General features: G+C 41.0%; 1 protein-coding gene across 1 annotated transcript in view; it reads left to right on the forward strand.

The window, feature by feature from the left end:
• Positions 1–9,356, forward strand: part of ENDOD1 (endonuclease domain containing 1) — a 37,631-nt gene extending 28,275 nt beyond the window's left edge. Inside the window, exon 2 of the mRNA XM_043995391.1 lies at positions 3,857–9,356. Coding sequence (XP_043851326.1) covers positions 3,857–5,044 — 1,188 coding nt within the window. The 3' untranslated portion in view covers positions 5,045–9,356. The remainder of the gene's footprint in view (positions 1–3,856) is intronic.
• The last annotated feature ends 17,514 nt before the right edge of the window (positions 9,357–26,870 follow it).

Genomic DNA, 26,870 nt, shown 5'->3' on the forward strand with positions numbered 1-26,870 from the left:
GCCAGCGCTTGGCTGAAGACTTAGAGAAAGGATGAAGCTACTATAGAAATATCACTTTATGGCTCCCTCTGCAGTACATTTTCAATCAACTTTGTTGTTTCATTTAATTTTTCCTTCCCTGCTCCCTTAATCCACTCTACCTTTAAGAAAACTCCTGGTATGGAGTGGGAGAGATACATACTTATTGCCTCTGCAAGGGCTGGTCCCATTTTGTAGGCTACCCTTGGGTGTTTGGATAAGAATTTAATGAGCTTTATGAATCTATTGATCACCTGTGTTCACGGCATTGTATATCCTTTCCCTTATTCTCCCACCCCCACTCCTGCACTGTTGCTGTATGTGAACATGAATAAGTATAGTTCTTGTTTTCCTCTTGCTTATAGTCCAGTTGGGTAGAGAAGATGCTTACATATATGTAAAAAGTTAACTACTAATACCCTGTCCTGATGAAACCACCGAAAGCAAGGGTAGGGGCACAGAGAACAGTGTTCAAAGCAGAGAAAAGGAAGTAGAACAAAATCTCCCAGTGCCCTCTGTCCCCATCCTAAGTTGACAGCTTGAGAACAAGCCCTTCCAACTCCATTCATTAAAAAATTATTAAGGCCTTTTGTTTTTGTGTCACTTTCATTTCCTAATATATTCCTCCCTATCCACTTAGCCCTCCTTTGCAACCAAGATGTAAAAAATAATTCAGGAAAACCAGAAACATTTCAACCATGTTAAACAGTATATGGTATATTCTAAACCTTTAGTCCCCAACCTATGCATATACAGGAGGGAAATGTATTTTGCCAACTTCTCTATTGCAAGACTTGTTTTTCATATTTGTATGCTGTTCAGTTTCAGTTTTTTGTTTTTTTTTATTTACATTGTTGTAGTTACTGTGTATATTTTCCTGCTTCTGCCTACTTCATCAAGAATATTTATTCCCATGCTTCTCGTATATTTTCATATTCATTATTTCTTATGGTACGGTAATATTCCATTACTTCTATAACCCAAATTTTTTAGCCATTTCTTAATTAATGGGCACCTACTTTCCTGTTTTTTGCTGCCACTTAAAACACAGCTATTAATATTTTGGACTATAAATACCAGTCATTAAAAAAAACACCAAATGTCATTGAGAAATTAAGTCCAAACAGAATACAGTTAAAGTTCAATTTTGCCCTGGTTTGGCTATTTTAAATGTGCTTAAGTGCCTAAGAATCAGCACTAAATTCAATGCCTTCTCCCCAGTTTGATTTAAATGCCCTGATTAGAGCTATACATGTGTTTATCTACACCACAGCACATAAAATTTTACTACAAATGTGTGCCTTGAATTGTAGCCAGCCATTGGAGGGTTGCTGTTGATTGCTTGAATTGCAGTTCTAATTTTTATGAGTGTGTTGAGATCAATATTTCTTGTTTTCATTCGAATGTTTAGTTATTTCAGTCTTACTGAAAAATTTGCCCCAAAGGAGCCATGAAATATATAGAACCATAGAAGATTAAAAACAAGCCCAAGGCTATGGAGAGAACTTTTTTTTTTTTTTTTGCAAAGTTTCTTGGTTGACAGGACTATGGGCTGTTTAGACTGATTTGGGGATGTAGCTAAAGAGAGAAGTAAGCCTTTGCAAGCCTTTACCTCTAAGCAGGTAAGGTGATATTTCATCCCTTGAGGACCTCCTATGTGTCAGATTCTGACTCAATGAAGGCGTGGGAAGGGTTAGGACAAATAGTAACAGAAATGGAATTCTAGTTTGCAAAGATTTTGTGAATCCTAAAGAAATATCTACTCTGACTCATACCTACATGCATATTTTCAAGCACATACACACATGCACCCTTATAAACTCCTCAGTTTGCCATTTAAAACCCTTCATTGTCTGGCTCAAACCTATCTTTCATGGCTTATTTCATATCTCTCACCTTTCTCATGCCCACTGATCTTCAATTAAACTGGTCTACTTGGCGATCTCCATATACAAAATGCCATCTTCTGCCTCTGGCTATTTTTTGGTCTCCAGCACCTAACATAGAACTTTGCTCATAGTGGGTGCTTAACAAATGCATGTTGAATTGGATTGGAAATAGTTACCAGTTAGTTGGAAATAGCTGACTCCTGATGAAGTAGAGCTGGTCAATGGGCGTCTATGACTTTGGCCTTAGTTTCTAGGAAATCCCTCAGAAAATCCTCCCAAAGGTAATATTTCTATATTATTACCATTGCTGTTGTAGGGCAGGTGACATCATATATGCAAAATTATTACATAACCATGCCAGCCTGCAGACTGTAATGATGGGAAGTGTATCCTATGGTACAGTCTGGATTCCATCATTTTCATGGATGCTCTGATGTTGACTCAGGAAAGCAAAAACACTTACATGACATTTATCTTGCGCTGATTTCAATAACTCTCCACATTACCACTCACACGCAGTTGTACTAAATACAGGACAGACTTTATTGTAACTTTCACCTTTCTAATTGGATTTGTTTTGTTTTGTTTGGACCTTGATTTCACCCATGTGAAAAATTCCCTGCTGAAGAAACTCCTTCCACCAATGCATATTAGCAACCATTCTGCAACTTATAGTCTTAGAGTTGGAGGTGGGTTGGGGAAGGGGATTGGCATCTTAAGTGATTTCCTATAGGCAGGGTATGTCAGAGGTGGAACTCAAACACAGGTCATCCTGATTCTGAGGCCAGCTCTGTGTACACTCTGTCTAGCGGCCTCTCTCTGACTGGATCCTTTAGGTTTATAATCAATAGCACTGGTATCATACATCTTAATTCTAAAATACCAGGCTAGATTGGATATATAAATGGGATGAACTAACTTTTGCTCAATGTTATAATCACTGTTACTGAATGTCATATCATATTATGTATTTTAAGTTATCTGTGTTTATGGATTATGCCTTTACTAAGCTGGAAGCTACATGTAAGCAAGGACACTGTGATTTAAGTATTTTTTTTCTCTTGGGAATTTTTACTGCCGACACTCCAAGAAAAAAAAAAGAAAGCCAAATCCTTGTATCAAATATTCATTGTTAGGAAAAACAAATTTCCATATTGGCCTCATCCCAAAATGTATGCCATTCTGTATAGTCTCTATTCTCTCTGTCAGGAGGTAGGTAATATTCTTCATCATCCCCACTCTGGAATCATGGTTGAGCATTGAATTGATCAGAGTTCTTGTCTTTCAAAATTTATTTTTATAGTGCTGCCACCAGAGTATAATGTATCCTCTTGTTTCTGCCCTCTTCACTCTGAATCAATTCATATGAGTTTTTCCATGTTTCTCTGAAACTGTCCTCTGAAATGTCTCAAAGACATTGTACACAGTAACAGCAATACGGTGATCAACTATGAATGACTTAACTCTTCTCAACAATACAATGATCCAAGACAATTCCAAAAGACATGCTGGGAAATGCTATCCATATCCAGAGAAAGAACTGATGGAGTCTGAATGCATGTCATCAAAACATACAATTTTCCACTTTTTTTCCAAGTTTTTTTTTTTTTGGAGGGGAGCAGTCAGTTTCTTCTTTCACAACATGACTAATATGGAAATATGTTTTACTTGATTGCACACACATAAAAAGAAACTGTCTCCATCATTTCCTATACCACAATATTATTCCATTACATTCATATACCATAACTTATTAAGCTCTTTTTCAATTGATGGACACCTCCAACTGTACTCCCCCCCAACTTTCTACTTCCTCTTTTGTTCAGTACCAGTGATCAGCACATGGTAGGTACTTAGTATCCTTTGAAAGAATGTGCTTCCTTTTTGCCAGGGACATGTTTTATAGGTTTTTGATTTAACTAAATATAGTATTCTCTCTTGTCTTTCAGATAGATGATCCCAATAGCAACTTTGGAGAAATGATGAATGAAGCAGATGCAGTCAACTCTGTAAACAATCTTGGAAGCAAACAAGCCCTAAGTACTGACTACCTGGATTCTGATTACCAAGAAGGACAACTGTACCTCAGCTCACTTAACAGTGATGATTTCCAGGTAGCAACGTACACCCTCACAAATGCCGCACCTATGACCCAATCGTTCAGGGAGAGGTGGTACATGAATGTGAAAAGCCTGATGGATCTTGCCTTGGCCCCTTACTGTGGGAATAGGGACAATCTGTATGTCATTGCAGGAGCGGTGCCTTCAGACCAAAGAGTCAAGGACAAAGTCTCTGTCCCTGACTTTGTTTGGTTGGCTGCTTGCTGTGCTGCTCCTGGAGGGTGGGCTATGGGATTCATCAAGCGTATGAGGGATGGGGATATCATAGAAGATGTGATGGTGAAGGATCTTGAAAAACTGCTTCCATCTGGTACTCAGCTGTTCCAAAACAACTGTGGGGAAGCAGAGCAAGACACCGAGAAAATGAAAAAAATATTAGAAATGGTTAACCGTGTACAGGATGAAGAGAGAATGGTCCAGGCTAAGTCAAGTTCTAGCCAATTATCCAGTACTAGGAACAAACGGTCTGCCCCATCATTGCCAGAGGAAGCCAATGAGAGCAGCTTGCTCAGAACGATCAGCAGCATTGTGGCGACCCCCTTTATCAAGCTTATCCAATTAATATACTACCTCGTGGTTGGAATCCTGAAAAATGCTCTCTATTGCTTGTGGTACACTACCAAGCAATTTATGGGTATTCTGGAAGATGGAGTCGAAAGGATGTGTTTAGCAACAGTGTCATACTTCATGGCCATTGGGGAAGAACTAGTGAGCATTCCCTGGAAAGTGGTCCAAGTTATTGTCAAAATCATCAGGGCCCTTCTACGCATCCTCTGCTGCCTACTGAAAACCATTTGCCGAGTTCTGAGCATCCCTATCAGAGTCCTTGTGGACATTGTCAGCTTCCCCATGTACACAGTTTGTGCCATCCCAACTGTCCTTAAAGACATTGCCATGGGCCTGGGGGGCATTTTCTATCTCCTCCTGGACACTGCCTTTGGCACTATTGGCAGCCTGTTTAATGTGTTTTTTCGTGTCTTTAAACGGATTGGCTTTTACAACTCTGGGGAGTTGTAGAAGAAAAGTGGACCAGGAGAATCCATCCACTGGAATTTTGACTTTTTGTAAGGGAGAGTCAGAGCGATTCCTCTTTTCAACATGTGGCTTCTTGCTCTTAATTCACATGACATTTTGGACACTGATAATATTGAAAATTCACTTAGAGGTCAAGGGGAAACTGCCTGTGATTGCAAAGAAATGACAGTATGATTTAAAATTTCCTGCTAGCAAAGTGTTGAGGGCTGAAAGATGAGGATTAACTAATATCTTCTGGCTCTACAGTCTAGTTTGGTCAGGTGTTCAGCTTTTTTTTAAGCCATAAACACTTTCAGTTCTTCATTATTAATAAAGTAGGGAAATGGCAGTGGCCATTTCCTCAAAAAGTGGCCCACACCCTAGGAGATATGTGTTTGCTGGTGATAACTGAGGGTTAGAGAGAGTAAAATGTCCATCCAAAGTGTTTTCTGAAAACTGGGAAAAGGAAATTTGTTCCTCTCTCTTATATTTGGTCCTTCTCATCTAATCTAATTGAACCCAATAAGATCTGATAACAAAGCCCTCCGTAGATGTTTTTGGCTGATTCTGGAATCTTCTTCCAACATCATGACCTTGGAGCAAAGTAAAAGCTACCAGCCTGGGTGGACTGAACGCTTCTTTACCTTGGGTGAGAGGATTGCCATAGCCCAAGAGGCTTCTTTGGACTTTCAAAAATCCCCAAGATCCAGTTGTGGTTTTTAATTTTTCTCAGTAGAACATCACTACATAGTCCCCACAGATAATGGATGTTTTTTGCAAAACATGACCTAATGAGGTGGAAAAGTGAGTTCAGAATTCTCTTGACACCTAGGAGGTATCATATTCCTCTCTCAGGCAAATGCCCAGGAAGGATGAGAACTCAGGGTTAAAGCTTTGTTTTCTCATGTGTAGTGTTAGTGATCTTTTGGAATCTTTCACTAAGCCAAGAAACTGACACCAACTTAAGGGTCACCTGAAAATCTCATGCTGAGAGCTCCCCATCATCAGCTAATATGATAATGACCAAATTGACCTGGGCTTCTGTACAAGTCAATTTAATGAACACACTCCCCTATGCATCAAGGTAAACAATAAAACCAAAGCACTCTAAATAGGTCCCTAAAGAATAATATTGATTAGGAAAAAAAAAGCTTATGCTCAGAAGAATTCAAGTTCATGTATTTTCAGAGTTAGCATAATAGAGGGAAAGCTGCTAAAAAGCTTCTCAGGAAACTAGATTCTTAATTAAGAAATGTCCCATAGGTAAATACTTTTTTGTGGGCAATAGGTTAATGTGTTTAAGACTCATTCTTCAAGTCACAATCTACTAGGAAATTAAGGTTTTCTCACAGTCATAGGTCATACAAGTAAACATCTCCATTTTCCTACCTCTTAATGACACATTCTTTAGCTTAAAACCACCCTCTTCTGCATTTACTTTGCTTCTGACACTGGATCATTGCCTATGGCAATAATTCTAAAAAAACCAAGGGATCAGAGGAAGAGCTGTGAATCAGGAGGAAGCTGGGTATGAAACCCTGACACCGGGGCATCTCCCCTTTGAATTCTATCATCAGAAAGTCAGATTCATAAATTAAGAGGCAGGAAGAAAAACATTTTACTGTGGATATAGAGACTAGTCATTTGTACTGGGATGGTGGTTGGAAAATGTTAGTGTAATGAAAGTAGAGGGACTGAAAGAAAGATCATTGCATTGCATTTAAAGAGAACTCATCCATGATGTGAGACTTAGAACACAAGTCCTGGGAAGGCTTGAAATTGGAAAATATTGTCTATATTTAGATTTTTGATTAATTTAGCTCAACCACTTGCTTCCATTCATGAAAGTATATGTGTCCAGACACAACTTTCCATTGGCAATATGGTACAATGGAAGGAGTATTGGCTCTGAAATCAGAGGCCCTGGGTTCAAATCCTGAGAAAGTTACTTAGTCTCCCTGGCCCTCCATTTCCTCCCCTATAAAATGAAGGGGTTGGTCTAGTTGGCTTCTGCGGTGCTATCTGGTATGGGTCTATGATCCTATGAACTATGGGAATTATTAGGAAGCAGGAAATGGTGATATTTTGTATCGATGAAGCTGATTCATAGAATCATAGAGAGAGGAAGCAATATAATCACTGAATTTTAGAGGTGAAAGGGACACTCATTTTACAGATGAGGAAACTGAGGCCCACAGAAGATAAATGGCATGTTTAAGATTACACAGCCAGTTAGTAATAGAGTCTGGATAAGAACCTGAGTATCTTGTCTTCTGTCCCCTCCATCAGACTTATTCCAGTCCTTACTCCTGGCCTTTTTAGTCCAAGAAGAACAGGCAACTGATCCCATCTACTGGCAGCACCCAATTCTGGTGTTTGGGCCTGGCCCCTTTCCAAACATGTCTAGTAACTAGGTAATTACTTGATCTTCCTAGGAAACTGGGAAAGGGTAAGGAAGCAAAATGCCTTCTATAGTTAGAGAATGGGGGCAGCCATACTTGCACTGAGCATGTCTACTGTAATTGATGATCTTCTCTGTTTGCTAAGATTAGTTGTTGTCATGAAGCCCGCCAAGGGATCAGATTAGGGAATAGCATGAGCAGAGACATTTTGTTTGGGATTTGATTAAAGAGGGAACTTGGAATTGTGAACCTCATTTATATTGTGAGGATTTTGTTGTTGCTCTTTCATGTTCATCATAGCTTTGTGGAAGGATTGTCTATATGTGGTTTTATTTTATTTTATTTCTTTTTTGGGGAGAGGGGAGAGTCCAGATTTGTGATTCCTTCAGTGTATGGAATCTCTTCTGTGGAAACTTCCTACACCTATGCAGATGGACACCTGTAACACAAATAGACTTAGAGAATTTATATGACAACCCAAATCACAAATCAACATTGAATGTTGTAAATGTCGGAGGTAAGATCTGAAGCCAGGTGTTCTTGGCGCCTTCTGTCTACTCTGTCAGGCTGCCTCTCAGAGTCCTAATAAAAAAGCATTATGTCCAGTCTGGACATTATCCAGACCCTTTTTTCCTTTCCTTTTCCCTGGTCCTACCTAACTTTTGGTTAGTTCATTTGCTGTGTGGCATTTCCAACTGGTGAGGGACCAGGAAACTGAAGAAAAGTCAGAGGAAAGCAGAGACACAGTCCTTAACAAGCCACAATTTCACCTGTTTTAGTTTACAGCTCAAGAATGAAGGTGCAGTACAGAATACCCCGTGGGAACTCAGTAAGCAAATGCTTTTTGGCTGAATGACTGCAGCTGTTAGCAAATTGGATGACAGGTTGACTGGGGAAGGAAACCTCAGGTTCAAATTAGGTTTGGGAATTACATGTCCATTTCATCCATCCCTGTTCTCCTCGTTCTATATTAACTCAAACAAAAGCACTGATTTTCAAACATACCTTCCAATTATTTTGCTTCGAAATTTGAGAGCACTTGTGAAGAAAAGAGAGTGGCTCTAACCCATAGGGCAAGTATTAGAATCGCTTTTCAAGACCATTTCTCTGGGAAACCATCTTTAGCTCAGTCATTTCAGAAATAATACAGTATTTGTGATATGTTTATGTGAGTAAGACTCTAAAGGCTCTTTCCTACATAGACTCTGCCCTGCATTGACAACAAAGCTTATATCCATCCTTATTTATTACTAAAACCCTCATTGTCTGAAGGGAGAAGGCACAGTCTCTAAAAGAAATTGGATTTCTCTGGGGCTCTGCATCTCAGACTTTCTTCTTTGCAAATGACAGAGGTAAGGGCAGGAAATCTTGGCTGCCTCCCCAGTGCCAGCTGGGACGGGTGTCTCATTGTGTCTTGTTCTGTGTTTGGCAGCTGCTCAGGATACAATAAACGCTACAAAGCAACAACAACTTGCTGGTGCCAGTTTCAGAATACCCATTACAATGTGGGTCCCCATCTACCAAACACATTCCCAAGTTTTTCAGTCCCCCTCCAGGCACTTCACATGGTGTTTTGACTGCTAATTAAGACCGTAGCAAGCCCATCGAAATTAACAACAACAAAAACAACATCTAAACATGTATATTCCAATGTTAAAAACCTCCCCAAACACTTTTTATCAAAGAGAAAGCCTGAAACAAACTTGCAAAGCACTCATGGCAAACTTGAGTTTTCTCTATTCTCCTTATTTGTGCTTGAATATGGTATAAGCTTGACTTTATTGTTCACAACTGAATAGTAAATAATAATTATTAAATAATAATATTTTTAAAAAACGAGACTGTGGATTCCCTTTTTTTTTTTTGGGGTGGGGCAATGAGGGTTAAGTGACTTGCCCAGGGTCACACAGCTAGTAAGTATCAAGTGTCTGAGGCCAGATTTGAACTCAGGTCCTCCTGAATCCAGGGCCAGTGCTTTATCCACTGTGCCACCTAGCTGCCCCCCCCCCTTTTTTTGTGGGGCAATGAGGGTTAAGTGACTTGACCAGGTCACACAGCTAGTAAGTGTCAAGTGTCTGAGGTCAAATTGAACTCAGGTTCTCCTGAATCTAGGGCTGGTGCTTTATGCACTGCGCCACCTAGCTGCTCTCGGATTCCCTTTTGTTAATTATCTAGACCAAAGGGCAGCACTGACAATAAAATCTGAATTGAACTAAAACCTTGTGGCCATTCTTACTCGATTCCTTACTCTGTTTGAAAAGTTTGCCAAGTCTTAATCTGGTGTTATGCAATAGAAAGGTTGAAGAACCAAAGATTGTTAGAGTTAGAATGGACCATAGCAGTACAAAGAATGCTGAATTGGGGGATCAAAGGACTTACTTTCATCTCCCAGTTCTGCTATTTAACACCTATGTAACCGTAGTGACCTTTGGGCCTCAGTTTACCACTGGTAAATGAGAGGGCTGGCCTAGATGATTTCTTAATTTCCTTCCAGTACAGCTAGGTAGTATTAATGGATTGAGCAAAGAACTTAGAGTCAGGAAGACCTGAGTTCAAATCTTGTCGTTGTTTAGTAATTTCAGTTGTCAGATTCTTTATGACCCCATTTGGGGTATTCTTGGCAAAGATACTAAAGTGGTTTGCCATTTCCTTCTCCATCTCATTTTATAGGTAAAGAAACTGAGGCAAACACAATGAAGTGACTGGCCCGGAGTCATATAAGTAGTGAATGTCAGGCTGGATTTGAACTCAGGTCTTCCTGACTGCAGGTCTGGTGATCTATCCACTATATCATCCAGCTGCTCAAATCTAGCCTCAGGCATTTAACTAGCTATGTGATCCCTTTTCTGAACCCCAGTTTCTACAATTGTAAAATGAGGATAATAATAGCCCTTGCTTTATAGGGTTGCTGGGAGGATAACATGAGATAGGATATGTAATGCAGTGTATAAATGCTGCTATTGTCATTAACCCAACTCCATCGTTTAAGGAGGAGGAAACAAGAAGGGATTTGAAATAACCAGCCCAAGTCACATAGGTGGAAAGGAACAGAGCTGCCAGTTGAACCCAGGACCCCGAGTCTAGTGTCTTTTCCACTGTCCTAGGCTGTCATATAACAAATATGATAGAAATCAGTGAATCCGTTCAAAAATCAAGGTGGAAAAAAACCAAGCACATACAAGGCCAACCTAGGGTGGGCTTATAGATTATCTTGGCCTGTTTCAGCTTATGATGTGGTAGAAAGAGCCCTGGACTTTGAATCAGCAGATCTGGTGTAAATTTTTCTATTCTCCTTATTTGTGCTTGAATATGGTAGCCAAGACCATTTGCTGACTCTGGAACCACTAGTGATATAACATTATGTCAGCAAATCACTTAAACCCTTCGAGTCCCAGTGTCTTTATCTACAAAAATAAGATGATATTACATCTATGATATACCATTTATACTTCTGGGTTATTATGAAGAAAGACTCATATGGATTATCATCATCATTATTACTATTATTGTTGTTATTCACTGTGGTGTAATGAAGTGCCTGCATGGATTCAGTGATCTCAACTGGGCCTACTCACAAGTGTGGATCACTTTTCAGGATAAATGGGAGGATTTTTTTTTTGTTTTGTTCATTTCCCTGGAGCAAAGGAGGTACATCCAGGGGTTTGGGTGACCAGGACTGAGCTCATTTTAAAATTATTTTTGAAGCTTGATGTGATGATTTTCTGAGCATCTCATACCATGGGACCAAGGTTATAATAAGAACAATTGCTTCCATTGTGTATCTCTCTTTTGTCTCCTCTTATTAGAATGTAAGCTCCTTGAGGGCAGAGACTATATTTGCTTTTGTATTTGTACCATCAGTGTTTTAGTGTGTTGTTCAGCACATAGTAAGTGCTTAATAAAACATTTCCATTCATCCATTCATTCTGCAAACTCGTTGTATGCATTATTTCATTATATCCTCATAGTGCTATGAGGTCAGGAATGCAAATATTATCATCTCCGTTTTCCAGATAAGAAAACTGAGGCTAGGAAAGGTTGTCATTTGCCCTAAGCCACAAAGCTAATAACAATCCAAGACTTGAACTGAGGTTCTACAAATATTTATAGCAACAACTTTGAGCAGACTCCAAGACCAACCTGCTATTACTGCTATCATCATCAATCATCGTCACCATCGTCACCATTATCAACTCCATGGCATATAAGAACATGGTAGTATGAAGGTAAGTGGCACAGTAGATAGAACACCACACCTGAAGTCAGGAAGTCTCATTTTTCTGAGTTCAAATACAGCCTCAAACTCTTACTAGCTGTGCAACCCTGGGTAAGTCCTGTTTGCCTCAGTTTCCTCATCTGTAAAATGAGCTGGAGAAGGAAATGGCAAACCACTCCAGTATCTTTGCCAAGGAGACCCCAAATGGGGTCACAAAGAGTAGGACATAAGTAAAAAATAACTCAACAATAACAACACCTGTACTTGAAGATATTGGCCCATGATATAATTTCTTTGAGGCTTCAAGGTAGCATAGTAGATAGAAAAAAGGCCTTAGAGCCAAGAAGAACTGGGTTAAAGTTCCAACTCTGACACATCCTGGCTGTGTGGCCCTGGGCAAGTCTCCTTTCTTCTCAGTGCTCTAGCCGACCCTCTAACACTCTAAGTTACAGAGAAGGTGCTGATCTGCACTGGTAGAGGGAGTTTCCTCATCTGGGACTTCCTTACTTAAAAGAAATCAATGTCTAGTCCTCATCCCTTTATTTCATAGAAGAATAAAATGTTAAAGCCTGAGGGTCCCTTAAAGAACATTTAACCCAGGACTAAAATCCAGATCTCCTGACTTCCATTGTTTTTTTTGTTTTTTTGTTTTTGTTTTTGTTTTTTTTTTTTTTAGTGAGGCAATTGGGGTTAAGTGACTTGCTCAGGGTCACACAGCTAGTAAGTGTTAAGTGTCTGAGGCCGGATTTGAACTCAGGTACTCCTGACTTCAGGGCCGGTGCTCTATCCACTGTGCCACCTAGCTGCCCCTCCTGACTTCCATTGTGATGCTTGTTCCACTATGCCACTCTTGGAGGAGGGAGGAGAGGGAGGAAAAGCTTTTCTTAGGCGCCTACTGTGTGCCAGACACTATGCATTCTACAAATATTATTGGAGGTAGGTGCTGTTATTATCCTCATTTTACAGATGAGGAAACTGAGGAGGGCAGAGAATAAGTGACTTGCCCGGGGTCACCCAGCTAACAAGTGTTTAAGGCTGGATTTGAACTCAGGTCTTTCCAAGTACAGGCCTAGCACTATAAGCCACCATACCACCTGGCTGCAAATAGAAGTTAAGCATGCTATCTTATTAGGGGAGAGAGCTTAACCCCAAAGTAGATTTGTCAGAAAAACCTGGTACTTGTTTGGGGGGGGCAGGGATAATGATGGAAGTGGGGGGATTCTGGGAGGTAGTATAGCCATGCCCTGAATTGCCTTACAGTCTTTCCTCTCCTTTTGCTATAAGGCTATCCCTATTTTCTTTCTTTCTTTCTTTCTTTCTTTTTTTTTTTTTTTTTTTTGGTGAGGCAATGAGGGTTAAGTGATTTGCTCAGGGTCACACAGCTAGTAAGTGTCAAGTGTCTAAGGCTGGATTTGAACTCAGGTCCTCCTCAATCCAGGGCCAGTGCTTTATCTACTGCTCCACCTAGCTGCCCCACTATCCTTATTTTCTTAACACTATAGTCAGTAAGTCAACAAACATTTTATTAAAGGATCATAAATGTTGTGCAAAGTGCTGTTGATTTTAAAAAGAAAGACAAAAAAGAATAGTCCTTGCCATCAAGGAGCTCACATTCTAATGAGGAAGTCAAGGGCACATACAGATTTGTTGCTGTCCTTGAGTTGTTTTAGTCTCTGTGATCTCATTTGGGGTGTTCTCGGTAAGGATACTGGAGGGGTTTGCCATTTCCTTCTCCAGCTCATTTTATAGATGAGGAAACTGAGGCTAACAGGGTTAAGGGACTTGCCCAAGGTCACACAGCTAATAAGTATCTGAGGTGGGATTTAAACTCAGGAAGATAAGTGTTCCTGACTCCAGGCTTGGTGTCCTATCCACTGCACCATCAAGCTGCCCATATACATTAGAAGATCATCTCAGAAAGGAAGGAACCAACAGTTTCTGAAGAAGGTGGGATTTGAACTGAATCTTGAGGAAAAACAGAGAAACCAAGATGTGGTGCTAAGAAGCCTATTTCCACACCCACCTCATGTGCATTAATATTCCTCCCAAATGGATTAACTGCTTGGCTGAGTTACTGGAATGTCTAGGCATTAAAGAGAGAGAGAGAGAAAACATATGTGACACATGTGAATAACCAGTTAAGTGAGAATTTAGTGCCAGCAAATAGAAAGTCCCATGAACGCCTCTGAACCCATGCAAATGAAATGCTTATCTGCCCCAGCATCTTAGAGATGTGAACCTGCCACAAGGCTCTTCTTTCAGTGAATAGGAGACATTAACTACAGAAGTACTCTCCCATAAACTGTACTTATATATTAATTCCCCAACTTTGTATTCTACTTGGGATCTATCTGGGCCTTTCATAAAAACAAACAAAACAAAACAAACAAAACCCAGGACCCCTCAACAATAACAACAACAACAACAACAACAACAACAAACTCAACCCTTCCAAACAAATAGAATCACTAGATTTAGAGTTGGAAAGGACCTTAGACATCAATTAGTAGTCCTGCCCCCCCCACCCCCATTTTACAAGTGAGGAAAAGTAGGCTTCAAGAAAGGATGTGACTTGGCTTATGTTTTAGGAATGTAGCTGTATCTTAAAGGTCTCTAAACCCAATCGCCTTATTATACAGATGAAGAAACTAAGGCCCACAGACTTGTGATTTGCCCAGAGACACACAGCTATTAAGTGTTTGAGTCAGGATTTGAACCTAGATCTTCCTAACCATAGAGCCAGTGAGTGCTCTCTCTACTACACCAGGTTGCCTCTCAGGTTCCATAGACAGTAAGTATGAGGCAATTTTGTTGAGAGAGGCACCAGAGTTGAGATTTGAGGAAAAGTCAAGATTCTAAGGAGTAGAAGTTAGTAGACAGTAAATTCCAGACAGGGGACAGCCTGTATGAAGTCATAGAGATGGGGTGAATATTGTATATTAAGAAAATCAAGATGGCCAAATTGACTGGACTGCAGAGTACATTTGTTGTTTAGTCATTCAGTTGCGTGTAATTTGGGGGGGGTGGCAATGAGGGTTAAGTGACTTGCCCAGGTCACACAGCTAGTAAGTGTCTGAGTTTGGATTTGAACTCAGGCCGGTGTTCTATCCACTGCGCCACCTAGCTGCCCCAGTGTGTAATTCTTAATGACCCCATAGGCTGTACAATTTCCTTGGCAAAGATACAGGAATGATTTGTCATTTCCTTCTCCAGTAATCTCTTACTAGTCTTAAAGGGATAGCTAAATTCAGGTCATGAATGAATCTAAGCTTAAAAGTGAACCTTAAAGCTCTCTATAAATTATACTTATAATAATAATAATTATTATTATTATGGGAGTATAGCTTCAATTAATGGCCAAAAGATGATGATCTAGCAATGAGTACTGAGAAAGAACAGCCAGATAGGAGGGAAGGGACACAAAGGTGGGCAATCTTATGTACATTCTAGATTGTGAAGAAGGAGAAAGGATAGAGAGGATTCCATAGACTAAAATTCTCTGGGGGAAGTCAGTCTAAGAGGGATGAATAGCTCTCAGGAATGAAATCTGAAAAAATGAAACGGGGGGCAGCTAGGTGGCCCAATGGATAAAGCACAGACCCTGGATTCAGGAGGACCTGAATTCAAATCCAGCCTCAGTCACTTGACATTAGCTGTGTGATCCTGGGCAAGTCACTTAACCCTCATTGCCCTGCAAAAAAAAGAAAAAAGAAGGAAAAAAAGAAATGGTTCCATTGGAGAAGTAAGGGGGGAACTGTCTAAAGAGAATAATGTTGATGTATAATGACCAACTTAGATTTTTAACATATGTATAGATGGAAACAAGGGTAGGTTCAGGAAGATGAACAGAAGAAAAAAAGGGGGTCATGGGCTTACAATAACAAAGCAGTAAAAATCTCAGAGTTAGCAGAAACTAAGAATATGTAATAAAGACAACAGAAAGGGGCTTTTTTAAGGCATGTTGGGGAAAAGAGAAAGTGCAAATAATGGAAGGCCCTTGGAATGGGCTGGCTTGAGAAAGCAGAAAATTCTCCCTTGTTAGAAATCTGCTAATGAAGGCTGGAGGATCACTTGTTGCGGATTCACCTACAGACATAAAGGGCCTCTGAGGTTCCTTTCATCTCTGAAATTCTGTGACTGGATCATCTTCCAGATTTCTTCCACTTCTAACTTCCTATCACTAGAACTCCATGTCTTCTTAATAAGTTCTTCTTCAGTTTCATTTGGATTGGAGAGAATCCTGCCTAGTTGTGTTAAGTTGTTTCTCCTGGGAAATGGTTAGGAATCCACTTTTACCCCAAGCTCCTGGAACATCTTGAGAAACAATAATAAGTACCGATCTCCAAATTGTCCCCTTCTATCAATCTCTGAAACCTGAAATTTTCATTTAATAATTCTTCCTTTTGGTTAAAGAATCAGTCCCTATAGGGCAGAAAGGCAGCAGACGTTTTTTGCAATTGCTCCAGGTCAGGGTATCAGCAGCTTCTTTCTGAGACTTCCAGTCAACACTATATAAAAACAGAAATAACCCAGGCCTCTGGGCTGAGATCTTTAAATTGGTCCTGCACTGTGGCTATACAGCTAAGAGTATTGTGAGGAAAGAGAATACAAGAAGCAAAAGGGGCATTCTTGTAGCCATGGAAGCCCTAGGAAGATTTGTTATCTGGAGGGTTTTCCCTAAATGTCTGTGTTCCTCTGTGGCTTTAGGAAAGTCTTATGCTTCAGGATATATGGCAGACTGAGGAACAGAATATGGCAAAGTGCTGGGTGATGGTGACCTGTGTTATAGGGTCAACAACAGCTTTATCCTTGGGAACAGCTTCTGAGACTTTTCTCTTCTGTCTGCCTGTTTTTGAGGTCACAGGACTTGGAAACCAAAGAAGCTTTTCTGTGAAACTGTGAGTTGAGAGAAGGGCTTATGAGAACCCAGGAGGAGCTGATGGACAAATGTGACTTAGCTCAGGGAAACTGAATAGGAAGCTGAATGTCCAAGTCCAAGAAAAGGCTAATCAGAGGTTTGCCAAGTGAAATCCAGGGTGAGAGGGGCTAAGGTAACAGGTCAGGGGACCATGAAGGGAGATGTTTTGACCTGAGGCTGAAAAGGGTGGACCTGAAAAAAATATTTTGGTTGTATAACCCATATCTGATTGTTGGCTGTCTCAGGGAGGGGGGAAGAGAGGGAAGGATAAAAATTGGAATCCAAAACTGTAAATAAAAATGTTTATTACATCTATATCTATATATCTATACAAAAAAAAAGGTCCAGAAAAAATACTTCGCTTCCCTAGAGGACTAGGAGAATGAGAGAGCTTAGCTCAATACTGTGGAAACTGATTGAACCTAAAGAGAAGGCAGTGACATCAATGGTCAGAGCTTAGGGAGGAGCCTATGGAATGGAAAGGAAATACAGACAAGGGAATAACTACATGGGATTTAAAGTTGTTTTTTTTTTTAACTATGCCAAATAGTCGAGAACATGGAACAGGTTACCTTTGATATATCTCACAGGAGCCTAGAAAGGGAGGAGAAATCTAGAATGATAGCTAGAGGGGATGATTAGGTCAAATAAGGGGGTTTTGAGGATGGGGGAGACATGGATATGTAGACAGACAGTAGGGAAGCAGCTAGCAAGTAGATAAGGAGAGACTATAAATTAGTGAGAAATAATGGATGATAGAGGAAGCCGTCTGCTGGAGAAGATGGAATAGGAACACTTGTTCAGGTAGAGGGGTTTGCCTTGATAAGGAAAAGAGCCACCTCTTCATAGGAAATAGGGGTGAAGGAGAGATAGTAATAGAAGACAGCTGAGTCATGTGAGATGAAGAGTTTGAGAGAAGGGAAATTTCAGTAAACGGCCTCAATTTTTTTCCCCAGTAAAATATGAGGCAAGCTTCTGAGCTGAGAGTGTGGGAAGGAATGGAACTATGTGAGGATGGAATAGAAGGTTTGGAAGAGTCCTGAGGTGAGCGGGATAGTGAATTGAGTAGGGATTTCGTATAAGTATAAGTATATTTTCGTATAAGCCTTCCACAGATGGCTGTGCTGTATTCTGAGCCCTGTTGTCCATTATTAGGCGGCATCACTAGAATCAGTGGTCGGTGATGAAGAAGCCCAGTCATAGCCTTTATCTGAATGACAAATTTCTTACCTCTCTGTTATCTCCATAAAGAAGAGGGAGAAGGGGCTGGGCAAGGGGAGAAAGAACTCTGAGCAGTGAAGAAAATCCGAATGACCATCCTCGAGAGGGTCCTGGCACCAGCAAACAAGGTAAGAACCTAGGGCAATAACTGGCAGCAAGAATGATGTTATGGGGAGCTGCCTAAACAAGAGAGCCTGCTGTGGCTCCTGCCACGGGGCTGGACTGATTCCAGATCTGGGGGTGGGCTAAGGCTAGGTGGGGGCTGAGTGGCCCACCTGCAGGGATGTGATGGCAGGGAGCCAGGCTGTTCATTATTACAGCAGGTGGTAGTTGACTGAGAATCTGGAGCTTGCTGGAAATGTGATTGGAGATATGTGTGTGTGTGTGTGTGTGTGTGTGAGAGAGAGAGAGAGACACAGAGAGAGACAGAGACAGACAGAGACAGAGAGACAGACAGAGACAGAGAGACAGAAAGGCAGAGACAGAGAGACAGAGACAGAGAAAGGCAGAGACAGAGAGAGACAGAGTTGCAGTAAATGTATGATGAGATTTTTCACAGGAAAAACAAGATCTCTTCCTATCCCCAAAACATACTCCCATCCATACTGCCCTCCAAGTTTCTGACAGGAGAAAGCACATAAGGAAAAGAGAATGCACTCCATCTTTACTGGTAATTTGTCAATAAGAGTGATACCAGATTTTGCTTTACAAAGAACAGAATTGCATGTATCAAGTGCAATACCTGAGAGGCAAAGACCAATTATTCAAAATCCAAGTAGATGAGGGGGCAGCTAGGTGGTGCGGTGGATAGAGCACCGGCCCTGGATTCAGGTGGACCTGAGTTCAAGTTCGACCTCAGACACGTGACACTTACTAGCTGTGTGACCCTGGGCAAGTCACTTAACCCTCATTGCCCCGCAAAAAACAAACAAAAAATCCAAGTAGATGAATATGAAGGCACTAGTAGCACAAGGTGGCTTGTTTTGCTCAATAAAATGAAACAACTCGGGTGGTTACGATCCAGACTGCTTTGAATCCATCAGTGGCTCCTTATAGCCTCTGTCATTGTTGTTGTTCAGTTGTATCCAACTCTTTGTGACCCTCTGGACCATATCATCCACGGGGTTTTTTTGGCAGAGATTCTAAAGTGGTTTGTCATTTTCTTCAACTCATTTTACAGGTGAGAAAACTAAAGCAAACAAGGTTAAGTGACTTGCCCAGGGTCATACAGCTAGTAAGTGTCTGAGGCCGGATTTGAACTCTGGTCTTCCTGATGCCAGACCCGGTGTTCTATCCACTGTGTCATCTAGCATAAATTAAAAACATCAGTCTGGCAAGTAAGGCCCTCAACAATCTGACTTCATCCTTCATTTACAGAATTATTTTATATCGTTACCCTTCATACCTTCTATGTTTCAGCTGAACTGGACCATTAGCTATTTCTCAAACTACATGCCATCACCTCACTCTGTGCATACAGGAAGGCTATGTCCCATGCCTGGAATCACATGCCATTTCCACCTTTCAAATCCTTCTCTTCCTTTAAGGTTCACCTCGGATGTCTCTTTGTATGTAAAGTCTTCCCCAATCTTTCCCCATACCTGCCTAAAAGTACTTCCCCTCCTCAAATTTCCTAAAACACACCTCTATCTCCTGTTTGGCTTCATCATGCCCTACCTTCTTGTATTGTGCTCTCTTTCTGTCATATCCTGTCTGCTCCAACTCCAATGGAGCATAAGTTCCTTGAAGGCAGGTGTAGTTTTGTTTCGTTTGGTTTTGGTTTTTAAAATTGAATCACTCGGGGGCAGCTAGGTGGCACAGTGGATAAAGCACCGGCCCTGGATTCAGGAGGACCTGAGTTCAAATCCGGCCTCAGGCACTTGACACTTACTAGCTGTGTGACCCTGGGCAAGTCACTTAACCCCCATTGCCCAGCAAAAACCAAAAAAAAAAAAAAAAAAAATTGAATCACTGGCATATACAAATGTAAGTTGAACTGAATTGCCCAACAGTTGAATGTGCTTCCTGACTAAGTGATATGCTCTTCTTCACTGGAATCATTTAAACAGAGACTAGCTGATGATTTATCAAGGAGGCTCCTGATTCGAAAGTGTGCTTGGGGGCAGCTAGGTGGCGCAGTGGATAAAGAACCAGCCCTGGATTCAGGAGTACCTGAGTTCAAATCCAGCCTCAGACACTTGACACTTACTAGCTGTGTGACCCTGGGCAAGTCACTTAACCCCCATTGCCCTGCAAAACAAAAACAAAAACACAAAAAACAAAAAACCAAACCAAACCAAACCCGAAAGTGTGCTTGTCTCCACTTGACCTCTCATTCCTTGATACCAATCAATATGCTGGGCACACGAGTCAGGGATTAGGGGAGGAAGAGAGGGGCAAAACAGAATGCAATCTCCTTAAAGCCAGGACCTCTTTGGTTCATGTCTCTGCCTCGCAGGGAAGATGCTGAATGATAAATGCTTGCTAAATAGGACTGTTGGTTTAGAATTAAAAAGGAAAATGAGGCCAGTTCGTTCGATTCCATACTTTTTCATTTCTTTTGCACAGTTTGCTAGGTCCTCGGGCCCTGTCTTCACTTCCCAGCTCTTTCATGAAGTCTTCACTGATACCTCCAGTAGGGAGGGCTTTCTCCCTCCTCTGAGAAGAAGACAGCCCTTCCTTCTCTGAATTCTCATAGCACCTTGTCTCCCTCATTTGGCATTCACTACATTGCATCTTAGAATTGATTAGATCTGTGTCATAGCTCCCTGATGAGATTATTAACTTCTCTGTGTCTTATTTATCTGATTCCCCCTACAGTGCCTAATGCAATACCTTTTATTCATGAAGCAAGCACTTAAAAATGTTTACTGAAGGAGTCCATGACCCCTGTAGCATTCGGTACACCAGAGGCATGCAAAGCATATTCCCTGGATGAATAAATGAAGATTCAAACACCAAGGGCAGAAAATGTAACAGTGGAGAAAGGTCACCCGGTGGTTCATAAGACGAGATGGATTTCCTCCTAAAGCAACACAACAGTCAAAAATATCATTACTTAACAATGAAAACAAAAAGATGCTAGCCTTTTCTTTGGTGGCAGTGGTTGTTCTTATCTGAAAAAGATCCAGTTTGGGTTTCTGAGCTGTAAGATAGAAAGGATATGCTACCTTTCAGGAAAGCCTGTGAGGAGTCCTTTGTCCCTCCCCTACCCGGCCCCCCCCCCCCACATCTCCAACCCCCATCTGTAATAGAGCCCAGTATGGATACCACACTAAACTGAGTCAATTTACAGTATTGACTTTATTCATTCTAGGATTCCAAATTGTTACCACAATACCTCATGAGCAGTTCTTAAAATATAAATAATTCAGTTAGTCCCTCTCTCAGAGAATTGAGGCTACTTTTCTTAGCTGATAAGTGCCAGCTAACCACACAGTGAAAGTAAATTACACCAGTGATAGAAATCTTCTGGGGGAGAATTTAAAGTGGGGCAAATAAATAAAGGAAATGGAATTTCCTGCCCACATTCTTTGCCAGAGACTTAACTAGGGCTGGACAACTGGGAATTTCCCCCAGGGCACTGGATTTCAGGGCAACTAACATCTTTTGATGTCTTTCAGCAGCTATAAACAAGAGCTTTGTTTCTAGTTAGTAAGAATAATTACTTAAAATAGGAAGGCACAAGATGGTAGACTTATAGAGAGCTTCTTTTCCACCCAACTCTACCCTACTCTCTCACTCCCATGATGCAAGTGTCCTAGGGTGTCCGTTTTCCTTCCATGCAGTGTCAACTTTCCCTCCCCCTTTTAAATGCTATTTTCTCTGGGTGCAAAAATTTCTCATCATGGCTCTATCCCTCCCTCCTACTCCTAACTGGGGCCTTTACCCACCCCCAACATCTCTGACACTTTGGGTGACATGTGCAGAAGGGGAAAGGGGGAAACAGAAGAGAGAATTATATGAGGCTAGGGGATTAGAAGAAAAGAAAATTAGAGGAGGAGAGAAATGGAAGAAAGGGAGAAGATTTAACTGGAGCCAACTAAAACATGGGATGGGGTTGGGGGTGGTGATAATATACAATTTCCTTCAAGCTGAGGTACTACTGTCAGAATGACAGAAGAGGATGAGGAAACTCTTACCTCTAACACTATTCATTCCCCAACATTCCTCATTCTACTCCAATCCCTTAGTATAGAAAAGATCTAGACCTTTTCTACATTTTGAATAGGTTGCAAAAGAATCTTCTCTCAGGAATATTATTAAGAAATAAAACACATATCCATATTAAATTAGTAATAGAATGTCAGATTCAGTGATTCCTGCCAAAAGACAGGAAATGTGCTAAGAGCCAGTAAGCATTTGTAGGTAGTTACTGAAGTTTTTCAGGCAGCTAGGTGGCACATTGGATAGGACACCAGGCCTGGAGTCAGAAAGATTCTTCTTCCTGAGTTCTAATCTGGCCTCAGATACTTACTAGCTGTGTGACACTGGGCAAGTAACTTAACTCTGTTTGCCTCAGTTCCTCATCAGTTAAATGAGCTGGAGAAGGAAATGGCAAACCACCCAGTATCTCTGCCAAGAAAATTCCAAAACAGGGTCACAAAGAGTCAGACCCAACTGAAACGACTGAACAACACTGAAGTTTCTAGAACAGCAGTATGACATAGTGACACTTGTGTGGTGGGTGGATTGGAAAAGGTGAGAAGATTTGAGGCAGTGAAACCTCTTAGGAAGATATTGTAATATTCCAAGACAAGAGGTAATGAGGGTCTGAACTGAGGAGGTGACCATGTATGTTGAGAGACTGGAATGAAGGTGATAGATTGTTGTAGAAGTAGAGTTTATGAAACTTGACAATTGATTGGATGGATATCAGAGGTAAGGGAAATTCAGATATTAAGAATGACTCAGAGGTTATGAATCTGACTGACAGGAAGGGAGGATGATGGTGCCCTCAACAGAAATAAGGAAGTGATGTGTTTGAGGAATGAGTTTTTGGGGAGAAGATAATGAGTTCTGTTTTGCATACTTTGAGTTTGAGGTGCTTAGGAGACACTCGGTGGGGAAAGTCCAATTGGCATTTTGGGATATGAGACCAGAACTGAGAAGACAGACTTGGAGTCTTCTTCATAGAGATGATCATTGAAGCATAGGAGCTGATGAGAACACTAAGAGAGAGAAGGGGACCCACAGTTATGGGGTGGGACCATGGTCCAGCAAAGGAGACTGAGAAGGAGTAACCAGACAGGAGCATAACTAAGTGAGAATATCAGCAAGAAAACTTGGAAAGGAATGAGTGTCCGGGAGGAGAGGTGGTCAGCAGTGTGAAACACTGCAGAAAAGTCCAAAAGGATGAAGACTGAGAGAAGCCCCAGGGCTTGGGAATTAAGAGATCATTGATAGTCAGTTCAATTGACTCTTGAATGTTATCCTAAACACTCATTTCTGATTTTGTCTCTGATAAGATGCTCTTGTGGAGATGATCCCAAAGGATGACTGGTCCTGGCTTCATTTTGGGTGCACAAGGGTGAGAAAACTGCATGTGGTTCTTGATTTTACAACAAGAATCCCAGAGACATAGGCTATCAAGATTGGAAGTGAATTAGAAATCTTCTGGTCCAACTCCCTCATTTTACAAAGGAATTAGGGATAGTAATGGTAGACCTGAAATCAGGAAGACCTGTTTGTGTTTATTTTATTTCTTTCATTCATTCATTCATTCATTCATTCATTCATTCATTCATTCATTCATTCATTTATTCATTCATTCATTTGTTCTTTCATTTTTTTAATTTATTTTGCAGGGCGATGAGGGTTAAGTGACTTGCCCAGGGTCACAGTGCAAGTAAGTGTCAAGTGTCTGAGGCCCCATTTGAACTCAGATCCTCCTGAATCCAAGGCCCATCTTTTATCCACTGCGCCACCTAGCTGCCCTCCTGTTTGTATTTAAATGCAGCTTCAGCACTTACTATCTGTGTGACTCTGGGCAAGTCACCTAACCTTTGTCTGTCTCAGTTTCCTCATCGGTAAAGTGGGGATAACAATAGCTCCTATCTCCCAGGGTTGTTGTGAGGATAAAGTGAGATGACACTTGAATGGTAGTTTGTGAACCTCAAAGTATTGAATAAATATCAGCTATTATTTTCAGAACCTTTCTCTTCTTTAGTTGTAGATTTCCACATTCCCCCCTCCCCAGATCTTATACATCTGAGATAATGTGGCCTAAAAAACAGTACATATGTGTGTATACACAATATATACATATATAGTTACATATATATAGTTAAATATAAATCTATAATGACATATACACATATACATATACATGTGTGTATATGTGTGTATGTATACATATATATCCATTCAAATTTATTCAAGGAATGATATTGTACCCTCTCCCCTTTTCCACCCATATATTTCACTGGCTGAGCTGTCAATCAGGTCAGCCAACCTACCGTGAATGATTATTCTATCTTTGATGATATTCAATACAACCAGCCAATGAAACTGGACACAAGATTGTTATGCTTATTAAATAAGAAAGAAGGTCCTTGGCAGTAATACATAGATGCCAATTGCTCTTTCCTTGCTTGGAAAACTAAAGTTCAACAGGGGTTACTATTGAAGCCACTGACCACTTAACATCTCCTTCAACCCAAAGGTAATTAGGTGAACAGGGAGGACATCCACGTGAGTTCTGCACATCGCCAAATGGTTACACAAAGGTTTTGTGGATGCTCGTGAGAGACTGCTTATACATACAATGACCACGGATCTTATGTAACCATAGCCAAATAGGATCTTAAAGGCTAAGTACCTAAAGAAGTAAGGGGGCTGAGAAAAGGACATTGACTCAGGCATCAGAGGGCCCGGGTTCAAATTCTGATCCCAATATTTCTACCGTTGGCTAGTTACTTAACTTCTGTAGGTGTAGGTTTCTACATCTGTTAGATGAGGGGACTGAATTCTATGGTCTTCGAGGTCCCTTCCAGTTCTAAATCTATGATCCCAGAAGATGCTTTAAGGAGCAATTACAAGCAATAAAAAGAAGTGTGATTATTCTGAAAAGCTTCTCTAGGGAGAGAAGGGATGATGTGGAAACATGACCGGCCAATCAGGTCACAGTTATGAAGAAGGTGGCTTTGCTTTTGTCCTCTGAAACCTCAAAGGAGTTGAAAGGTCTGTGTCTATCTTTGGAATGCTCTAGTGGGAGGAGGGAGTGGGCAGGGTGGGGAGATCAGGCTCCCCAGGAGAAAGTCACAAAGAGCCATTCTTCTCCCAGAGAAGGCTTTGCTAGGCAGGCTGCTGAGTCAGCGGCGTGTGTGGGCAGGTGTGCTCCCTGCAAGGAGGCAGAGCAGCATGTGCTGCCTCCTCCTCTCCAACCTGTGGAAAAACAAGTTTTTAAAACCCAGCATGAGGAGAAGATGCCACACTTCAGTTTGTCTCCTTCAGTGGTGTCAGAGCATCCTGAGTAATGCCTTATAGACATGCATATGTATATGTAGTTATAGATTTTTATATAACTGTGTATACATGTAACTATGTATCTATATATGTGTCTAGTCACAGAGTCACCACTCAAATTATCTGACTTGATGTGATTACTAAAGCCTTCTGATACCTTGTTCTCATTCCTAGGTCTTAGCTCCCTACCTTTAATTAAACACATTGTTGAATCTGAGAGCAAATCTGTGCACGTGATGTAACCCTTCCCCTTCTCTCTTCTCCCTTCTCCATCATGGACAGTCTATAGCTGTGTCTACACTGGCCACACCCTAAGCATGGGTCAATTCCTTGATGTCAAGAGGCTAGAAGATAATTGTTCATTTTACAGACCAGAAACTGAGGCCCTAATAACTTAAGTGATTGCTCAAGGTTGCACAGATGGTAAGCAGCCCACCTGAGATTTGAACACTGAATTCTAAATTCAGTGCTTTCCCCACCATATTACACTGACTCCTGATACCCTGCCTTGGACCTTCCTGCTGCCTTTACTAAGATTCTAGGTTCTAGGCTGATAGATAGGTAATAGTTGTTGTTCAGTCATACTTGACTCTTCATCACCCTGTGGACCATAGCAAGTCAATATTGTCCATGGGATTTTCTTGATAAAGATACTGGAGTGGTTTGCCATTTCCTTCTCCGGTGGATTAAGGCAAACAGAGGTTAAGTGACTTGCCCAGGGTCACACAGCTAGTAAGTATCTTAGGCCAAATCTGAACTCAGGTCTTCCTCTCTCCACGCCCAGCACTCTATCCACTGAGTCACCTTGTTGCCTCCTAGGCAAACAGAAGTTAAGTTACTTGCCCAGGGTCACACAGCTAGTAAGTGTCTAAGGCTGGATTTGAACTCAGATCTTTTTGGACTCCAGGCCCAGCACTCCATCCACTGAGCCATCTGGCTGCCTCTGGACCAGTAGTTGGTTAGCTCATTTTCATCCTAGTAACTCTGAGGCTCCCTTCATTTCTGTCTTTTTGAGATTTTTTTTTTTAATTCTACTTCCTTCCTGAAGCCTTCCCTGATTGCCTTCTACCTGAAAGTGATCTCCCTCCCTCTCTGTGTCTCTCTGTATCTCTCTCTGTCTGCATATCTATCTCTCTGTCTCTGTTTCTTCTCTCTCATAGCACATTGATTGCCTTGACCATTATCATATTTTATTTTGTATCATAGTTGTTCATGTACTCACTCATCTTTCCTACCCCATTCGATTGTAAGGTTCTTGAAAACATGATATCACAGATATTTTTATATCACGTCTATAGTCACTTAATAAATGCTTGTTCATTGATTGTACCATACCTTGTACAGAGCAGGCTCTTAATAATTTTTTTTGGTTGTTTAGCATAGCTGAAAGAGCACTAGACTCGGATTCAGGAGATCTGAGTTCAAATCCTATTTTTGTCCCTACTGTGTGATCTTGAGCAAGTGACTTTATATCTCTGGGTCTCAGATTTCTCACCTCAGTTTATGAGCTCTGAGTTCCCTTCCAGCTCTAGAATTATTTATTATCCATCCAATATTATCCATCTTATCCATCCAATATTATCCATATTTATTATTCATCCTCTC

Source organism: Dromiciops gliroides, chromosome 3 (genome assembly GCF_019393635.1).
Source record: "Dromiciops gliroides isolate mDroGli1 chromosome 3, mDroGli1.pri, whole genome shotgun sequence".
Classification (NCBI taxonomy): Eukaryota; Metazoa; Chordata; class Mammalia; order Microbiotheria; family Microbiotheriidae; genus Dromiciops; species Dromiciops gliroides.